Source organism: Thermobia domestica, chromosome 4, assembly GCF_964235325.1.
Source record: "Thermobia domestica chromosome 4, izTheDome1.hap1.1, whole genome shotgun sequence".
Lineage (NCBI taxonomy): Eukaryota > Metazoa > Arthropoda > Insecta > Zygentoma > Lepismatidae > Thermobia > Thermobia domestica.
The window spans coordinates 11,480,034-11,502,239 of NC_137457.1; the positions used below are offsets into that span (position 1 = coordinate 11,480,034).

At 35.0% G+C, this 22,206-nt stretch overlaps 1 protein-coding gene across 8 annotated transcripts in view; it reads left to right on the forward strand.

Moving 5' to 3' along the window:
• The window catches only part of LOC145683716 (uncharacterized), a 143,880-nt gene that overhangs the window by 115,998 nt on the left and 5,676 nt on the right, over nucleotides 1-22,206 (forward strand). For 6 of the 8 annotated variants that reach the window (XM_081755171.1, XM_081755175.1, XM_081755174.1 and 3 more), the window contains one exon: nucleotides 16,810-16,848. The exons of 1 other annotated variant lie outside the window; for it this stretch is intronic. In XM_081755171.1, the coding sequence (XP_081611297.1) occupies nucleotides 16,810-16,848 (39 nt within the window). The remainder of the gene's footprint in view (nucleotides 1-16,809; nucleotides 16,849-22,206) is intronic. One more of the 8 variants, XM_081755172.1, reaches the window with a different exon arrangement.

The window sequence follows — 22,206 nt, forward strand, 5'->3', positions numbered from 1 at the left end:
AATACGAGAACAGCATGTAAAATTGGTACCCTCGTTAATCCCGGGATAACTGCTACATGACACCAATACAATATAGTAGTATTAATAATTTAATAATATTGTTATAAATCCAGTTGTATCGTTACCCACATAAGTAGTTGCACTAGCTAATGCTATACTTGAATAAGATAAAATCCATTACTTTAGCTGTTATTACATACATTTGGACATGTGCAACCCATCTTATACATATCAAATCTAGCAACTGAAGACAGTGATTCTTTGCAGCAGTTCAACCGGGTTTGTTGTGAACTTGACGCACGAATACACTTCCTCACTTTAATAATTATATCCATTGGTTGTAGTAGCTTATCCTCTAAGTGCCATATTTGATTGACTTGGTAACTCGTGCGATTAATGTGTTCCGTACGTACTGCTTAAAGAAACATTGACAATACAAGAGTAAGAAAATTGTTTGTATAATCTGAAAATATAAAAGTTTAAAAAACTCCAGGAAATATGTTTTTAATATTTATTTTATTCATAGAGCTATTCTAAATACCATGGTTTTACCCTGGTTAAAACCATTTAACCATGGTTTTACCCTGTACGCAGTACAACATTCTGTTTATTAGAGAGAATAACTATTGGAATTGCAATTGAAGTGTTTGAAAATTTTTGAAACTCCTAGAATTCGATCAAGTGTCCTCTTCAAAAATCCAATTCAGAAACCATGTGCACACTCTGGTCAGTTCTTTGGGTTATAGAACCAGATATTAGTTAATAAAACCATTTTTATTTAAGTCTCGACAAGCCACCAAATTCAGGTGAAGATACAATCTTTATGCTAGTTAATTATTTTTTGAGTGTAATATTGCTTAGAATATTCTTAAAGCAACGATATTCTTGCCCTATTATGATATTTTAAACCATCAACCAAACCATCATTTCTAAGATTCAATCAGTTTTACATCAGTTATTGTCAAATAAAGAAAGTAACTTGTGTGGAAATATGTTTATGCATTGAAATATATATAAATGCATATATATAAATGAAATATATATATCAACAATTATTCGCCGTAAATGCTGTTCTACCTGACTATAAATGAAACGTTGTGTATAAGAAAAACTGCACACAAAGCATATTGTAATTAGTGTAATGAATATTCATAAAGTTTGGGTGCATTTTCTGTTAAGCATGTGTTAGTGTCTTTAAATTCTGGAAGAAGGTCATTTGCTCCTAGTAATCAAACTTGAATTCTTATAACATTCCTTTGTACACCCAGCCAAAAAAGTATACCCCCCTTAGTGCTCTAATTCCATTACTTGGGTCCAGGTCATTTGCAGTTGTGAGAACGCTTAGACAGATGCAACCCAGCTTACACGTAACTGTTCTCGGCACTGACAGCAGGAAGTAAAATTCTGAGTGTATGACGCACGAAATATTTCTCCATTCTGAGATCAATCTCTCTGGTTCAGAGCGTGTTGTCCAATGAACGTCATATGTTAATCTCAATATTGCTGTATATGTAATATATTTTATCATTATATACTGTATATTCATACAAATAAAAACACTGATCAAACATGAATCAGAAAATGCTTGAAAATAGCTGAAAATATCAAATCTAGAACAACTGCTGGAAATAATTTTGTAAATGATTGCCTCCATTGAGATACCTTCTAAAATTATCTTAATTCCAGCACCTTTTTCTTTCTGGAGAAGAGAAGATCTTGCTTGCCACACTGAGTATGCACCTAAATTAAAATTGAAACAGAAACACTTGAAGAAGTTTCAGCCTGACCGGGATTCGAACCCGGGTCCACCAAATAGAAGTTCATTTTGCGCCATTTAAACTTCCACCAAACTAATGCCTAGTTAAAGTCGTTTCATGGAAAAATATAACAAGAGACTCAAATATAAAAAAACAAACAAATAGAAACAAAATATAAATAAAAATTTAAATAAGAAAATATAAGAAACTTGTGAGAGTGTCTTAATGATTTGCTCAAGATTTCCAACTCAAAAACAAGTTATTTGGACGTTGCTCAATGAGGAAAATATCATGAAATGTTCTTGAAGTTGAGCCTACGTCATCGGCAGAGCCTTAACTTGTGTGCGGGGGCAACTGCTTCCCGCAATTCTAGGGGGCTCATTTTGATTTATACAATACGAACATAAAATTAGAAATAAAGCATCAAATAGGGTAGCTACATTACATAAACAAAACAGCAGACAAAAGGTAAATACAACAAAAATGAGTCGTGGACACATTTGAGGAATATTTATAACTATGGCTTTTAAATCTATCAATATTGTCACCTTAATAATATTGTCATGTATGGAATGAACCCAGGGCGTAACTAACGGAACCGCAGACCTTGCCGTGCGTAAGGGACCACATTCTCCGCGGACCCATAAAGATTAAAAGATACTTGGAGAAAGGGGTCCCAATAATTAGAAAATCAACTTTTTCCAGGGGGCATAAATAAACTTATTAATGCTTGCCCCCCAGAAGTAAATCTTAGTTACGGCGCTGGTCATCGGTTGCAGGAATGATCCCGATTTACATTACATTTCGTCTTTACCCTAACTTTTAACTTCCAAAGAAGAAAAGACGACGGAAATTATGTAAACGTTCATGGTATTGTATCAACAGGTGTAGAAATAGACAGTTCTTTGTTTATGTTCCATAACTATAAGTTTATTTTCTTATATTCATATTTGAAGCTTGTCGAAAATTGAACTGGTGGAACTAGCCGAGTGATCCCAGGCGTTCAGCTTGTGAACATGAGGCGCAATGCACTAGGGGTCCGAACTTCTCTGAAGAGCAAGGATGGAATTTTGATTGTCCTCTGTATCTCTATGTTCTTGTTTCTGTAGTGTTTGGAATACGTCGAAAGGTCATGACGTCCCAGTGGCGAACAATACTCAGGTTGGGGCGATTTGTTTAAAAGAATGTGAAAGCAGGAAACTCCCATTGCAGCTACTTGGGTTCAGACCCCTTTGTGGTAGTTAATATTTTTTCTGAATGGGAAGATAATGTTTATGTAATTGGTATTCTAATTATGTTATTGCATTATTATTATTATTATTATTATTATTATTATTATTATTATTATTATTATTATTATTATTATTATTATTATTATTATTATTATTATTATTACCACAATATAAAGAAAATGTAACATAGTCAAAGGTATTCATAGGAACAGAATATATATATATTTATATTACTACGTTTATGAATTTACAGAGAGAAATATCATTTTATGACAACAAGAAATGGATTAGGGATTTAGGATTTAGATTTCTGGGCTTTCGGCATCTAAGGCCATTTAGCCCGTCACGATTTGAGGGATGACGTCCCTCGGCGAGCACACAATCCGGGGAAAGGGAAGGAAAAAAGGATTGGGGAGGGAAGGAGGCGGCCTGGGACCTATAAGTTAGGTATCACCCCGGCATTTGCCTGGTGTGAATGAGGAAAACCCAGGAAAACCTCATTCAGGGTGGCTGGCCTGAAAAAGCGTGTTACACTTTTTCGACCGAGTGACCCCACCGGGAATCGAACCCGGGACCGCTCGCACCGAACAAGAAATGGAATATAAAGATTTGTTAGCTGAAAACAGTAATGCATTCAGTTTAGTCCTTCTTGTAACTAGAAAGGTGAGGTGACATCTTAAATAGGATCATTCTCGTGACTAGCGATCCCTATTGTAAGTTCGATCACTATTAGCAGTTAGTGCACACCTAGGAACAATTCCTAGGAACAATTCCTTGGAACTCATTTTTGGCCCATACTACAACAGTAAGGGCGTGTTTAGCCCTTATGTGTACACTAATTTTTGTCCATACACGTTACTTGCCAGACAGTTACGAAGGTTGATAGGGATGACGTAATTTTGTGTTGTTGGCACTTCACCTGTAAAGGAAGTTGTCTCAACTCTTAGACCCAGATAAACTGAATATTTTTCATGTTAGTATACATCAGAAGTATCAGTGTTGTATATTATAAAAATTTCCTGAATTGCAACAGTCTGAATCGAACTTTCGTCCCCAACATTATGAAACTAGCGCTTAAGCCACTACTCTAAGACATCACTGTTCAGGGTGAAAGAAAAATGGAGCTGCAGCGAATTCAGTAATTACACACTTTTACGATTCCAGTGTAATAATGCTGAAACTTTCTGATTTCAAGTACGATAAAATAGTAAAGTATTATGCAGAAGGAATAGTCCAGAGTAGTCAACTTTAAATTGACAACTCATATATCCGGAGGAGCTGCCGTATGCTCTCGCTTCGAGCCCTGATTTTTCACGCCACGGCATTGGACAGATGTTTATATTGATTTGAATCTGGTATTTCAGGGCACTGGATTATTTTTAAAATTAATTACTTTAACGAGCCTTCTTCGGAACCTTGTTTCATATTTTGACGCGTTTTTTTCACTTTTCGTTTTTTCACTAACTCTTTAAGAACAGGGACAAAAACATAGAAACATGGAGGACAGTAGAAATCACAAACACAATTCGCGCGTTTTTTCCTTGCCTGAAGTAAAACAATAAAATATTGTGAACATTCAATTTTTGATCTTCCATTTCCTATGTTGTGTCAAATCAGTTGAGGTGGGCCAAATTGATCGAGTTTTCTGATTGGGTCTGTGGGTCAACCTCATATGACCCACTGCGACTCATCATCAGCCTTGACCCACTGGGACCCGCCACCCGCCGTGACCCACCGCTCCCTATGACGCACTCTGCCCCACCGACCCTCTCTGCTCACTGCATCGTAGACAGCATCCTGTCACGCGACAGAACGACAATGAACCACAAAATTACTCCCACAAAATATGTTAAATTGCTTATATGTGTGACTTGTTTACATTAAAGTGAGACTAAGAAACACTAGCAAAAGTGCCAAATAAGTACCCCGGAGGGAGCTCGAAGAACTAACCTTAACTTTACTGAGCGTGTGATCTTCCGACTTCGCCACGGACTCGATGAAGGAGACGTCGGTTGTATAGGGATAAATCGTTGAGATATTTTTGTTTGGTCAATCAGAGCGATCTTTTAACCGTATATATGAGACGATAACTGTTTGGGTTAAGATAGAAGACATTCGCCATGTAATTTTATAACAAATCAACGCGTGTCTATTTACTTTATTTTATAGTTCTCCCATACTAACTTTCTAATAATCGACAACAGTTTTCATCTAAATTCATACAATTATCGCACTCAAGGTTTTTCGCTTCATGATGTTGAGACAGAGGTTATTATTGACCCCCGGAACTCACTTTAAAAACAATTCGACAGGAAAAAATAATATGTAATAATAATCACATCCATATGACTGGCGATAGTTAGTGTAGTTCCCTTCGAAATTCTCCGCAACGAATAGAATGAACGCGGACCAAAACGAAGTCCTCGCTGCTACGCGGTTTTAACTTCAACACCCCGACGCGAGATATCTGTTCCGACTCGACGAAACTCTGCCGGCAGTGGGACACTAGCGGCAATCGTTCGACTCGTCTCTATATTGACGATCGACGTTTACCCGCAAGTGGCCCATTACGTGTTGGCGACGTTTACGGTATTGGATACGTCCATGTTTCATCTAGCCTCGGTGGTGAAAAGGATGTTAAACTCAAAATCTACTCAACTCAACAAAAAATACAGTGCTTCGCATCATATATTCATACATGCTTACCATGCTCTTTATAATAATTGCTTAAGCTTGTTTATTATATGAAGCGCTTAGAGCACAGTACAATAATCCATAAAGTTGTGAGAAAAATAGACATAAAATGTGTAATTTAAGCTGCTGTATGTTGGTCTACGTACCTTGATTTGGGACTTTCAAATTTCATCCGTTTTCCCACTGAAAATTATAGATAATTGAGCAAGGAAATAATTAGGCAATGGTAATTTAATTTTAATTCATCATAATTTTGCCCATGATAAACACTTTACCATTTTTATATCATAAAGGTCAGATCCATCATTATTGTAACAGAGCGGTGCTTGAGGGATTGACCGTAGAAGTTCAAACTCCGGTTAGTTAGAGTTTGACAACCTGGTTTTATTACAAGTATAAACTCTTTAGTCGGTAGAAAAGAGAACGTGGATTATGTGTCAGAGTTGATAACGATGTGTTTTTGTGGATTAGTGGTTGATGGTGGGTGGTTGCCGGAGCGTGTCATGGTGGGTAGTGGGTCAGAGTGGACCAAGGTGTGTTGTATATCATGGATCAAAGTGGGTCACGATGGGTGGTGGGTCAAGGTTTCTTTGACCCATGGTATCTCTGATCAAATCTGTAAAACCAAATCAAACAAATAGCAATATTACTGCACAAAACTCTCAACATCTTACCTATTCATGACAAACTACTGCATGATCCGAATAACTCTAGTATATCCACAAACCATCATTTGTCATATTTTACCGAAATACATCATGAATTTTCTGACAACTTGATACTTTAAATGTTGTTAATGCGCAAAGTTCACTGATTTCATCACATATTCACTTATTATCTTATCGGCATCACAACCTTTAGGGTACTTCCCGTAGATATACAAAAGGTGAATTGTAGTATCCAGGCTTGGTGTAGCGTGCAAGTAAACCAATGAAAACCAACATGATAATATTTCTCTCCTTCAAACCCCTAAAGTAGAGTGTGTTGATTATTCAACGAAAAGACTTGAAATCCAATCCGAAATGTCACAAAATATAAATAAATATAAAATATGTAGCCAAATCTCGACTTTGCAATAATAATAATAATAATAATAATAATAATAATAATAATAATAATAATAATAATATTAATAATAATAATAATAATAATAAAAGGAATAACAGAATTACGAAATCAATTTCGTAAACAATACCTTCCAATTAAGATAAAATGATTGCCACGACACAGGGCCGTAACTTGTGGGGGCAGAAGAACCACTGCCTCCCCAAGGAAGCTCAACGCCGTTTGAGGGGTTATCATTTTAAGACAAAATTGTCTTACTCCATATATGATATGAAAATAAAATTATAGGTGAAGCATCAAACAGATTCACTGCATTACATACACAGAGCAGGACACTAAAGGTAAATAAAACAATAATGAGTTGTGGGCCCATTTCAGTAAAAAAAATGTCTACTATTAGGGGCACTGGAAATAATATATATTCGTATATTATTGTCAGATTTGTCAATATTGTCTCCTTAATTAATTTTCGTGCGTGTCCACAGATGTAACTAACGACCCCGCAGACTTTTTGAGCGGGTGATTTCAAGAATTTCAGAGATCTTCTGATCTTATTGGCCGATAGAGATAGGACATCAGGAGCCATGACCTACATATAGCGGCAATTGAGACCAACTGCTGTAGGCCTAGTGTTGTAAAAAAACGTTTTTTTTCTGTGAAGTTTTTTCAATAAAAAACATCGTTCTTTTTCAGTTTTTTTTTCAAAAGTATGTTTTTTTTTCTGGCAACTATTATTTATTGATTTATGTTGCAGATTATTGAAATAATCAACAGAACTTGAGTCGAAGCCCTCGTAACTTACAAATCGTTTGTTTCTTTGTACCTATACGAGCAAAATTGTGTGATTATTCCTTTCGGCAACAGGTCATTTTTGGCGTTTTCCTACATTACCAGTTAGTGACTTATTGCTCAAAAATTATTCATTCGATTGATATGGTTAAGGCCTTGTTTTTCAGAAAATGGATGTGGCTATTTTTTGGTGTACGTTGTATTGCAGTGTTGCGAACGGGTGGGAAATTACTGAGGGAAATGTAGGGGTGAATATTTACAAAAAAATCCCTAACCGAAATTCAAAAATTTTTTGTATCTAGCACCACTGCTGCTATATGGGTTCAAGTCACCTAAACAAATCTTTGGTGTGTTGACAAGGTAAAGTGAAATCCTGAAGTCGCTGGCTTCCATTCAAAGAGGGAAAAATCTGTCATACACATGAAATTTTGACACTTTTTACGCCTCAGAAGCGAAAATCAAATATGCCGGGGTACAGCTTCTCTAATTATTCTATTGAAACTTTTTATGGTGCGTTCTATAGGGCAAAAAGGAAGCTTTAAGGTAGTGGTATGTTTGTTTCAATGTAGCCAGAAAGAGGGTAATAATAGAGGGGAAAAGGGAAATTTTCCGAATTTTTCACCTAATAGAGAAATTAATTGTTTTGGCTAGAAACGCTGCCATCAGACAGACAAAATCTATCTGAAAATAAACCGGAAGGCTTCAAGAATATATCCTACAAGTATCATGGCGATATATAACAAAGTAAGCATGAAATTGTTAAAAAATCTCTTTCTACCTCAGAAATTCACCATTTTCTTACCATTTCCAGAACATGGTTTATTATAAACCTCAACTTTACTTCCCCTAATTATTCTAGTAAAACTTTTTATGGTGCGCTGTGTAAGCTAAGGATGAGGCTGTTACACACTGGTACATTTGTTCGAATGTAGCCAACAAGAAGGAAATAATAGAAATAAAAAAGGGAATTTTTTCCAAAATTTTCCCCTAAAATCTGGAATTAAAATTTTTTGTAGCTAGCAACACTACTATCAGACACACACAAACTATCTTCAAAATAAGCTTTGGTATCCCTCTAATGTATCCTAGAAATATTGTGACGATATCTAATAAAGTAAGCATGTCAATTAAAAGTATATCATTCTACATTTAAAAAAATCACAGTTATCTTTCCAATAAGAGAACAAGGTCCACTGTAAACCTCAACTGTACTTCCCCTAATTATCCTATTGAAACTTTGTATAGTGCGTTGTGTAGAGCAAAAACGATACTTCCAGATACTGGTACGTTTGTTCCGATATAGCCAACAAGAGGGAAATAATAGAGACAAAACATATATTTTTCCAAAATTTCCTGTAGCTGGCAACACTACTACCAAACAGACGCAAACTATCGTAAATTAAACATTCTTACACCACTAATATATCCTACAAGTATTATGGTGATATATAAGGAACAAAGCTTCTAATTACCAAAAATATTAAATATATTACGGTAAACAGAAAAGTAAGGGAAAACTAGAAAAATCAAGGGTTAGAACCTAAATACGAATTTTACGTGCCCCCTAATTACCCCATTGTAACGAACTGTACTTTCGTTTGTTAAGTAAGGACAAATGTTCGATTGGCGTAAGTTGACTTCCACTCGGACGTATAGGTACGGATTTATAAACAAAAATTTCTAATTTTTTGCCCAAATATAGGAGAATTTTAATTTCCCTAAATGGCAACACTGCGCGCAGGCCCGCCCAATTGATGTTAACAGTTAGGTATCCACCCGAGGTATCTACCTGGCAAGTCTTAAGGATGTCTTTGTACAACGAAGGAAGCTACAGGGAAAAAAGTAAAGGAAATTCGAAATTAGAAAATTCTCGAATTTTTGACTGGGGTGAAATTTGAGAAGGAAATTCAACACCAGAAGAAAAAGAAATTAACATGATAAACAATAGTCCAACCACATTTTGCAAGAATAATATCCCGATATCTTAATTAGTGTCCACACTTGAGCGGATTAAACAAGTGACACACCTGTGTGTGCCACTTTGGCCACTTGGGCCATCGAGTATACATTTGATTACACTTTTTTGACTACTAACTCGTGTTGTTGTTGTAGTTATAGTCTCGACTAATAATAATAACGTTGTAAACAATAACTTTATAAGGAAAATTTTCTCTTCTTTTTACATCTTAGTTCCAACACTGGTGGTGAGAAATGTAGGGTGTTTCAAAATAAATTTTGGGGTTTTAAGTCTTCGTAGTACGTATTAACTTTTACGTAAAATTATAAGCAATGCATCAAGTAAAAGAGCACCTCAAACAGTCTTTGCTACAAGTGGTCAATGTGAGATTCATTCGTCACACGGCACACATCTAGTCGATAGGCGAGAAAGGTCCATAAACTTTCCGCCATATGGCACAAAACACATTCAATTTAGGGGAGTTTCGTTTCAATTGTACCATCTCCTGAGGATTTGCTGACGGTCAGATGCAAACATTATGAGTGTTCACATTAGCTCTTAGGTGAAAAGTCGATTTATCACTGAAGACGACACGATCCAGAAAATCTTCATTGTTATCCAGGAATATTTCACTTGCGAAATTGGCACGTAAACCGTAGTCTTTAGACCTGTAGGCTTTAGGCCTGTAGCAACTGCAAACAATAAAGACGTAGTTGCAGGCGTCTCTTTAATATTCTTCACACAGACGGTTGCACTGTACAGGTTCTGTCTTTATTAAAACATAAAAAGCTTTCTGCTTCCTAGTCTCCATCTTTGCTACTTGCTCTTTCTAACGGCAGACAGAAGAAACAATGCATTTACATGCGTGCGTACAAAACTGTTTCAGTTGCTCTTTCATTTGATATAATATTTATAATTATAAGTTAATTGTAATAGATACTACAAAGTTTCAAAACCCTAATATTAATTTTGAAACACCCTGCATTACTTCAAATTGAGTCATCCTATATTCAGATCCTAGTCAATTTGTCGCCTCACGCAATGGCATAATTTGCCGCCTCCCCCTTTCTCCAGAAAGAACAAATCTTAAAAGTCATGATTTTAAGTATGCTACTCTAGCATGAACAACAAGGTGAGGGTAAGTGCAGTTGCACTCAGAAAGGCTTAAATGCTTACTAAAAATGCAATTCCGTTGTGTCTGTTCTTTTCTTTAAATGTTAATCTATTATGATAGTGAAAGATAAAGCAAACATACCTGCAGAGGAAAGATAGTAATCTTTTTTATAGAATTCACTATCGAGCTTCAATCTCAGTTTGCAATTCCAGTGCACGCAACTAGCTCTTTTATCTTTATTTCTTGATTTTTCTTCTACATCTTCTAACATTTTTTTTTAAAAAAAAAAAAACTAGTTTCTATCTTCAATGATAAGAAACTTGCTTCTGACAAAAACAAGACTACTTTCATATCAAAACTGTGATAACTTACTAAATGGAACAGATATTCACTACTATTGGAGAATTGAATTCTTGCATTTGACAACAATCAAGCAATATGTGCTCGAATTTATTCGACCATTTGCTTTAGCATTGTCCATGTGGCCTTAAACTAATGCAACCTAAACATAATTTATGAATGTTGTATTCAAATAGAAGGTCAACTTAGTAAATGTAACTACCATCATCATGAAGTCTGTTTTCAAAAAGAAATATTTCATTTAAATAATATACTTATGACAGATTTTGCCGGACCATCCAAGCTTGCCGTTCCACGCAAATGCACGTGTTGCATATATACAGTGGCTTATTTAGGGGGGCTTCCGGGCTTAAGCCCCCCCGAAATCTTACTTACTATAGTAAAGTATATGAAATATCTTGCAGAATTTTCACATTTTCAGGCAAATGCCCCCGAAGTTAGCAAAGCCTCTGCCGAAACAAAATCATAAATACGCCACTGCATATGTGGTAGAGCCGGCACTGCATATCATATATATCTAGTAGACAAATTATTTATATATGACATTTAGAAAAATACTATTAGGCAAATTAGTATTAGTTTTTACCTTTAGACAAGTTATTGGAATTTTATACTGTTCGTGACATTATTTTCGTACTTATTAAAGGCCTGCATTCACGAAAAAACAAAATTCCATTTCTACTTTTATTTCTTAGTTGATATTGATGAAAACTGCTGAAACCAGAATTGTTAATACGTATTGTATTCATGTAAATTGTAAAATATTTGTAGCGTATCAGTATCTAGCGTTTAATTTATGTTGCATTTTACGGTGATTACACCTACATAAAAATATTTCATACTTAAATAGACGTAAGATACATTACAAATGACTATTTGAAAAAAAAACGAAATTTAGAAAAAAAACGAGAGGCAATGTTTTTTTTCTAAAAAAAACATACATTTCTGAAAAAATACGAACTTTTTTTTATTTACAACACTATGTAGGCCCTGGTAGCCGAGTGTACTATGGCAACGTTGTAGTAATGAAAATAGTTTTTGGCCTGGGTTCAAACCTTGCCCAAGGATTTCTTATATTTTCACAACCGATTTTTCATTAAAATAAGCTTACAGTTTTACTATACGGATACAGTAAGTAATAAAAGTAATAATAATAATAATAATAATAATAATAATAATAATAATAATAATAATAATAATAATAATAATAATAATAATAATAATAATAGAAGGAACAGGTTAAAAGCCCCGCAGGGGTTGGTTATGCTCTGTTCTCTTGCTCAAGAATTTCTGTACATTTTACGTGACCAACTTCAAACAGCTGGCTAGGGTAGCGTGCGAATACTGATAGTCTTGGGATTGGCGTAAATGCTGCCGGCTCTTTTTCTTTGGAAATTAAAAGTTACGATGAGGAAGAATAGTAGTAATGTAAATCGGGTGCAGTTAAAAACGATGAAGTAGTCTCAACTTAAAGAATGTTTATTGACATTTTCCTTATTGACGAAGGGCTATATAACTTGCTTTTGGGTTAAACAAGGAAATCTCGAGTAAGTCATTGTTCGACTCATAAGGAACGTCTTCGCATACGAACATTAGTAGTTAGTATAGTCTTACATGCAACGACTTTTACTAGCTAAAAGTTTAGATAAAACTTTAAGTGACGCGGTAGGTAATTGGTTAGCGTGTTAAACTTCTGTTCGGCGGGCCTGGGATCGAATCCCGGCCAGTGTGAAACTTTTTCAAATATTTCAATTTCAATACATACTCAGTGCGACAAGAAAGATCTCTCCCCCAGAAAGAAAAAGATGTTGGAATGAGGAGATTTCAATGAAGGTCTCTCAATGTAGGCAATCCTTTACAAACTTATTTCCAGCAATTGTTCTAGATTTGATATTTTCAGCTACTTTCAAGCATTTTTGGATACATGTGTTTTCAGTATTTTATTTCTCTAAACATACAGAATATACAGAAATAATACACTACATACACATCAATATTGAGATTAATATATGGTGTTCTTTCAAAACACGATCCGAACCATAGATATTCATCTTAGAATGGAGGACTGTTTTGTTAGTCACCTACTTTTACAATTTTACCTGGATAAAAACGTTGCTCAGTGCTACCAACTGCTGTCGGTGTGGAGAAAAGTTACGTGTAAGTAGGGTTGCATCTGTCTAGGCGTTCTCACATCTGGAAATGTCCTGGACCCCAAGTAATGAAATTAGAGTACTTAGGGGGAGATAATTTTGTGGTTGAGTGTACTGTGCGGTACGCCCACGACCCACTGAAAGCTTCATTCAGGCCCGCAACTCATTATTTAAAACGAATTTTTTTTACATAATATCTTTAACTGAGTTGAAAGTTATACTTGGATAACTGATGTCCACCTTGAAAATATTCTTTCCATTTGAACATCTAGTGTAGAAAGTGCACCCGAATATTGGTAAATTGGACAAATCTTCCGCTAAAATTGTTAAATTGGACTAATCTTCCACTAGAATGGTTAAATTGGACAAATCTTCCACTGAAATGGTTAAATTGGACAAATCTTCCACTAAAATGGTTAAATTGGACAAATATTCCGCTAAAATGGTTAATAATTAGTTTTGGCTACTTTTCTTTAGTAAATAGGTAGTTTTTGTTGCCGATAACAGTTTTTGTATTCCTGTGATATTAGTGTACGACAAGCAATTTTATTAATTAAATATGACTGTTCAATTCTTGTAAAAATGTTGTACACTCATGTCCAAAATGATTATCTCATATTTATAACTCTTATCTTGTATGAATATAATTTGATAATGATTTTCCAGGGTACTTATAATACTGATACTATGTGCATAATCCCGAAATGTATATTTGTGGTAAATTTCATAGGATGAGGATTATAAATACGAAAATTATAATGAGTAAAATAAAATGTTGCTAAATGGATAGGAGAATTTTATTTTCGTTTTATTGTTTTAATTTACTGCTCTTTTGACATGAAATTTTCCACATACATGTCCTTGCCGATTACACACATACTAATATTATAAGAAGAACCCGGCGAATTCGTTATCAAATTATACTCCTACTACAACGTATTTATAGACATGCGACAATAATTTTGGACATGAGTGTACATATTCTCGTACGACCACCGACGGAAGTAGGTAATGTGTGGAGGCGCACTCACTGATTCAAGTTGCAAGTGTCCGGTATAACCCATAATCAGCAGTTACTTTGTTTTTAATCAAATTTAAACAATATTATAAAGATCCAAAGTGCAATAACTAATAACAGGATACTAGGTATATTTGCTGTTTATTTACTATCCTCTCAAGAGCAATAGGCCAGTGCTTTGATGATAGATAGCATATATATTATTATAGTTTGTTTTTACGTCTTCAGTTTTAAGAACACTTTTAAACTAGACTCGCCGCTTGAAGAGAGAATAATTTTAATTTACCAACTATTATCAGTCAGAAGAAAAAATCCACAACTTCCTCTTAAAAAGTGGAACTTGATATACATATCCATATTGGCAAAATTGACTTACGCAGAAAGGAATGAAAGAATGTTTATATTATTCTTATTATAATGTATTTGAATAATTTATTTTACAAGCGAGAAAGGTACTTAACTCAATTTAAATAAATATTGTTATCTAGTATTGCATCTTAATCGACGTGTGAGAACCAGAGGAACGTAAAGCAAACAATCGGATTTTCGTTTTTCTTTATACATCTATATAATTTTGAAATACCTACCTAGTGACAAATCGACGTAACTCTGTCTCTTCTCCTTGGCACTAAAAGGAAGTAACGTATGTCCCATTTACAAACTGGTCTTAGAGCCAGAGCAATGTTACATCCAATACGTTCTTCAGTCCCAAAAGAGATCATTCAATTTTTAGGAGCAAAGAGACGTATTGGCTCATACGTCTAACTGTCTTGGAAATTCTGATGAATTTACAAAAATACGTTTTAGTGAGAACGTTGCTTTTAGCTGGCGTAAATAATTTTTATTCTAAAAGCACAATTATGTTTCGTTATTTAAAAAAACTAAATAAAATATTAAATAATGATCACATAAGCAAGAAAAATTGTCGATTTGCAAGAGTTTTCAGTCTGCTCTAGTTTTTACTTCATTGTAAATTGTGCAAATTACATTTTTGTCAAGTACTAGTCCGCTGACACTTTTATTATTTACCTCCTAGTTTGGAACTTTATGATCCTTAAGTATGCTTGTAGTATTGAAGAACGGTTTGATCATGTCCTAATATCCATGGGAATAGTAAATAAATGTATGGTGTAAATAGATTTATTGTGATACTCGGTGATTTGCTACAGACTGCTACAGAATTTTTGCACCAAAGGTTCAAGACACAATTCACACAGAACAAGAATTTTCTAACTGAAATGCATTTTCATTCAAATGCAAATTCCGCCGCCCAATGTATACTGCAATAAGTTTAGCGGCCCAGACCGGTAACTGCATATTTCTGGACCATTATATATCCCGAATTCAATCATAAACTACCATCATTCTCAGACACAAAATTGCTTTTAGTTTCTTTAGTGTAACTGGACATGAATGTGGACATATGCAAAACGAATTATATCAAGCACTCAAGTACTACTTCTCTGAAACATGTTATCTACCCAGCCGCCACCTTGGATCCGCCATATTACACTCAATTCTCGGTTTCTCAAATGGAAATAAGTGCAAGTGATACATAAAATTCATGTACAATTTTCTTGGAAATTTACTGGTACCGTAGTTTGTACCGTTTGGAAGGTATTGCATGTTAAATGTTTATAGACAGTTCGCAGATAAACATTCCAGAGTAATATCTGCTACGCTAACGTTTCTAATGTCGACATATCGAAACAATTTCTAATTGGAAAAATACTGTAGGTATAAACACACTCATTACAATATTGGTGTCATATTCTTATTACTTTTCTGTGTGTTATTGTTACTACTTCCATGTTATACTATAATAAAGAGGTATTGTATTACATAAAAAATGATAAATGTAAATCCGTATACTACCAGATTTGGGTCAAGACCTACCATTTCCGTATGGACGTTTGTGTCTCTGTGTATGTACCTTCAAAGAATCTTTCGTCAATGATAAATTACGTAAAACATTACGTATGTGCATACTGCCCTGCACAACTTACTGTTTGATTCAATATTCGTGATGTGAGTGAAATTTAACGTGAAATACCTTCCAAACGGTATAAGCTCGGTAAATATCGATACACCAATGAATTTTCAACATTTTCATGAATTTGGTGTATCACTTTCTTATTTCCGTTTGAAAAACCGAAAATTGAATCTAATATGGCGGATCCAAGGTGCTGGCTTGGTAGATTGTTCCAGTTTGTTCATATTCACGTTCACTTATGTCTAAAAGCTAAACATAACTTTGTGTTCGCCCATTATAGTATTGTATGTTGGAATTCCGTATATACAAAGGATCATAAGTATGAAAATTACCGGTATGGATCGCTAAAATTAGTACAATACACATTGGGCTACGGGGAACTTTGCATTTAAGTCAATTTTACACGAATCCCAAGGGGGACACTTCGCGAATGTATCTTGTAAGGCTAAGTGTTACTTCAGTTAACTTTTATGAGGAAGGCACTTGGTAAAGTTTAGAATGCAACAAATACAATTTTCCATCACATGTAAAACGTACCATCTTACCATGTGTTGTTTTATTTGAAAATAAACTAATGTAGAATTTCTGTTAGCAATACAGTCGGTATGTTTGTCTATAGTTGGCCTAATATTCCATATTCTATTATTTTATATCAATATAATCCATTGAAAATATTACAGGAAATGACAATTTATTGTCCAGGATAATGGGTAATTTTCGTGAGTATAACAAAACCCATATGTTCTTATAATTTGTGTGTTCTTCAAATTATTATAGTCTAAAGCGTTCTCGGTACGAAACACTTAATGTTAGTAGAAATATTCATATGTATGATTATACGAATTATGTGGTAGCAAGAAACGTACTTCGTCGTATTTATTTTTTTTCAGAACTTTATTTTGTTTTCATGTCTTCTAAATAAGTTATGAAAATTGTTTGCTTTGATCCCAAGATGATAGTTTAATTGTACTCATACTGGTTGATAATTTCCCTCTTTTCCGGTTCAAAATACCAGTCAATGATGACTACCGAAATGTTTAACCCTTCAGAAGTCGAGTCCTCGTTTCGTAACTGATAGGTCGCGCACGTCTTTTCGACCGTGCTGCTAAAACTAAACTTAAAGGAAAACAATATATTGAAAATATTATTTATATTACTTTGACATTAATTTTAATGTATTTGAAGTTTGTTTGATGATTTATTTTCCTTTCATACAAGAAAAAAAACAGTAATTACAGTTTTCAATAATACGTGAAGAGTACCACCGGTATTTTCTGTCATTTGTGGTATGGAGTACAGAAATGAAATTCAGTACTTATGAACCGTTTCTAAGCCAGTACTGTATTAATTCTCGTTAGCATGTTGGACACTTGAGTGACCAATATTGTCATTAATAATGAGAATATATTTCAAAATACACGCACTTAAAATTGATTAGCTTATTTGAAAAGAAAGACAATAATATAATGATTCCTTATTACTATTTCCTCAAGAAACAAACAGCAACTAAAGGGAAATGATACGTCGCGGTGAGTCAGTAGTAGAGTATTTACTTCTGGCAAAAGGGCTTTGTGGTTTGGAAACCTGTGTGCTCCAGTTCTCTCGAGTTTTTCTTGTTTCTTCCCAATTTCTTGATTGCACCATTATTATTCATCTCATTATCACTACCTTCTTAAGTCTCGATGCATAATTGTAACATATTAAACTCAGAAAATTAATAAATAAATAATATAAAGTAATAGTAACAGTCTACTTAACATCTTGAATTTGGTTTTATTTCACTAATGGTCAGTTTCAACTTAGGAATCAAGATTTTTAGACCGTTTACTCGTTGACAGTAATGATTTCAGATGTTGGCATGGCGGATTAAAGTCTCCAGGAGCAGTGAAAGTTACCCGGAATATGTTTACTATTAGTTTGAAAGTAGATTTCCAGAACTTGTGTGGTGCTACTTTCATCCGTAGTTTATTCTAAGTCACTACCTGAGCAAATATTTTGAAATTACAATTGCACGTGAAGGTCGATATTATAAAATCTACTTGTAGAATCATAGATACACACATATATCATCATAATTAACAATTACAAAAAAAGCCGTATGGTGCGTATCTGGCCTACACTTTGTAACAACCATCTCTTTATTGTTCTGTGAAAGGAAAAAATAATATCAGTGACTATGCTGCGTGATAACCTTTCACGTTCATGTAAATAGCAAATGACATTCTTAAATTGGTAAAGCAATAAACTCGGAACACAATATTGTGAGAGCATTCAGGTGAATGAATTTTCAAGGGGACAAGAAGTTGCTTTGCTATAGACCGGCAATATAAATTAAACAATAGATCTAAATAAAAGGTAAGGTAGGAAATCTGAGGAGAGTCACCCAACAACGAGACTTGGATGCAGTCAGGATCAGCAAAACAAAAGGAGTTTCGAACAAGGTGATTTTGGTCAGATGATTATGGAATTATCGACCTGGGTACGGGAAACATCATCATTAGATTTGCATTGATAATCGATAAAAGGATACATGTCCAACGACAGTCATAGCAGTCAAATCTGGGATGTGACTATTATCCAGGTATATATGCCAATCACAGCTCATGATGAAGAAGTAGAACATGTTTATGAAGGTATTGAAATGTCCTGGAAGACATACAAGAAAGAGAAAATCTTACTCTGGTAAGGATTTGGAATGTGATGGTAGGAGAAGGCTCAGAAGGGACAACAATGTATAACTCAGAAAGAACAATGAAAGAGGAGAACGACATTGCTTTAACATCAAGAACATGCTAGTAGTAGTATGTATCTTGCTCATAAGCTCAGGATTAATACGCAATAAGGCCGAGGGGTACAAAATGAATTCCATATCCGTTTAAACAGAGTTCAAAAATTAAAGTAAGAAATACAGAAATTGCCAAATGGCAATTGCGGGCAGTGGTTTCAATTTAGTCAATCCAAAGTCTGAGTTGAACTTCTAGAAGTTAGAGGAAATAAAAATAGCAGATTATATATATATATATATATATATATATATATATATATATATATATATATATATATATATATATATATATATATATATATATATATACAGAGAGAGAGAGGGAGGCAATCATTATCATCATTATTGATATTCTGCCATTATTGGAATGCCACTCGCCGCAACTAAGAAGCTTCCATGCTCAATGGTCTTCCGTTAACTTCTTTGTCTTCGGTTACGAATTTTCTGTTTTGATATTGGCTATTAAGAGTAGGCTCCTTCTTCCTTTCCCTCTCTTTCCTGCCTCCATTCCCTCTAGCACCTCCCCCATGACACAGTTATTTTTCGTCCAATGTCGTATCCAGAATTTCTCCCTCTTCTTAATAATATCTAAAATTATGATTTTCTCTAATTCCTTTTCTATTACCTTTTCATTCGTTTTCAGCTTGACCCAGCTAATGTTCTCCGTTCTTCTCCACAGCCACGTTTCATCACTTATGGGAAATATTCATGTTTCTGACCCTTACAGTACAATACTCCACACGAAACATTTTATGAGTTTTTTTTCTCAATTCGTTATTCACGGTTCCACAAAATAGTATTTTGTTCTTCCTAAAGTCTTCTTTCGCCTATCCTTGCTTTTATTTTTCTTTCACATTTCATATCACTACTACTCAGGTATCGAAAATTAGTCTCCTGTTCTGATTTCTCCTCTTCTACTTCCGTATTTGAAACAGACCCTTTCTAATCACGACCGTCTTTGTCTTGCTAACATTTATTTTCATCGCATATTCTTCAAGGCTCTTTCTCAAGTTTTGTAACATTCTATTCATTTTCTCTAGAGATTCTGCAACAACCGCCGTATCATCTGTAATTCGTATACACCTCATCATTCTACCCTGTACTGAAATGCTGTCCTCTCTTTGTAGGCTATTTTTCATGAACTCTTCTAGATAGATGTTAAATAATGTACGCGAGGGAATGCATCCTTGTCGAATTCCTCATCCAATTACACTTTTTTGTCATTTCATTCCCTATTCTAACACTTATTTGTGTGTTCGTATATATAAGTTTCTTACGAGTCATCCAACCCAACTTTCTTTAGAACTTCCAATAACAATTCCCAACTCATGCGGTGAAAAGCCTTTCCTAGATCAATTAATACTACACCCGCATCAGGAAGTCGCGGTTGCATAGAGTGATTGCCACCGTTGACGGTGGCGTGCCGACAGAGGCTGCCGGCACCCGTCCGCGACGGCACGACGATCTACTTGTTCAAAGTTACCAACCTTTTGCCGAGGCGGCAAACGGTCCAACATAGTAAAATAAAATGCCCTTTGCCGATTCTTTGTCAACTGTTGCCGACCGTCAGAGTCGGAAAAACAGTCGTAAAGGCTTCTCTCCGACCCTCTGCAGACTCTTATGCCGGCCTCTTTTATACGGCGGTGCCGGCGCATTTACTGCACCTTTACGGCTGTTTGCCGACTGCTCGGCAAGACAACTTTTCGACGGCGGCGACGGCGCATATAATGCTTATTTCCGGCTGCTTGCTGACTGCTCGGTAAGAAAACGACTCGTCGCGTTGCTGAAAGACGCCGGCGTCTGTCGCTGGCAATCCGACCGCGGCATCCGGTTGGTATGGGCAAATTGTCCAACTGTAGTAGAATCCTAATGGGGATACATCTCTTTCCCTTTTTCTATAAACATTTCACCAATCACCCTTAATAATCAAGTTGCATCTCTTATACCCTTACCTCTCCTGAATCCAAAATGTTTCTTCTCAACTTTTTCATGTGTTCTTCCATATAACCGTATGTTCAGAATTTGAAGCAAATTTTTTGCTGCATTCGTTATGAGACTCATAATTCAATAATTCTCACATCTCTTTGGGATTGATTTCTTAGCCACCGGTAACATGATCGTCTTCAGAAATTCTTTTGGCCACTCTCGGGTTTCATGGATGTCATTGGGGACTCTGAACAATCCTTTCGTGCTCTTTTCTTCCATACTCTTAATGCATTCAATTCATTTATTATCCATCGCGGTGTCCTTTCCATTCCTAATCTGAGTAATAGTTTTTTTTCAAACTCATCCTAAAGAATACTAAATCCTTTGTCAACCTCGCCTACTTCATTTTCTACTTTGACATTTAGGCCACATGGTTTATCACTACTGTCAAATACGGTTCTCAACATACACTTTCTATCTTCGTACGACTATCGCTCGACTTCGAACGTCTATCGCTCATTACCTTCCCATTCTTATTTTCTACCGCCATCGTAACACCTTTTGTTTCCTGCGCAGTTACATAAATTTAACCTACTTGCTCATTTCGTCACATTTCGCAGCTCTTTCCAATTCTTGCACACAAACAAGATAATGAAAAAAATAAATCCAAGTACTTAAGCAAGCAAGACAATGTAAGATTTTATAAGCTCTAACAAAGGAAAATTAACAAGGATTAGTCAAGCATAATACCTTGACTACTTACTATCCCAAATCAAGTTTTAAGTCACGAATGAAAGATACCAAGGAAAGAATTGAAAATGAATGCAATTCTGGACATAGTAGAAAAGAGAAGGTACTTGAAGAGTATACATAATAACGAGGCAAAGGCGCAATATAAAAGAATAAAAAAACAGATCATTAGTTACTGCAAATTTGCAAAAAAAAAAAAAAAAAAAAAAGCAGATAAAACAACAATGTGAATAAGTAGAAAATTAAAAGAATATAGAAATAGTAGTTATGTTTTTTTAAAAGTAAATATGAACTTCAAACCAAACAGACCAAAGAAATGATGTAACCACAACCCATGACTAAAACTGGAGATAAATTAAAAACTGGAGGAATAAATGTTTAGAAAGGCTCTGTGGATGCGTCAAGAAATTAGAAGAATTACAAACATGGAGGAAGTAGAAGAAGATTCAGGTGAACGCTACATACTCAGATCTAAATGCGACAAAGGATCACAAGATTTAAGACACGGAAATCCTCCCGGTGTAAAAGAGAAAATAGCTGAAATCTTTCAAAGTGTCGAAGAGAAAGTTTACAATATATTATCGAACTTAATTAACAAGATTTATGAAAAAGAACT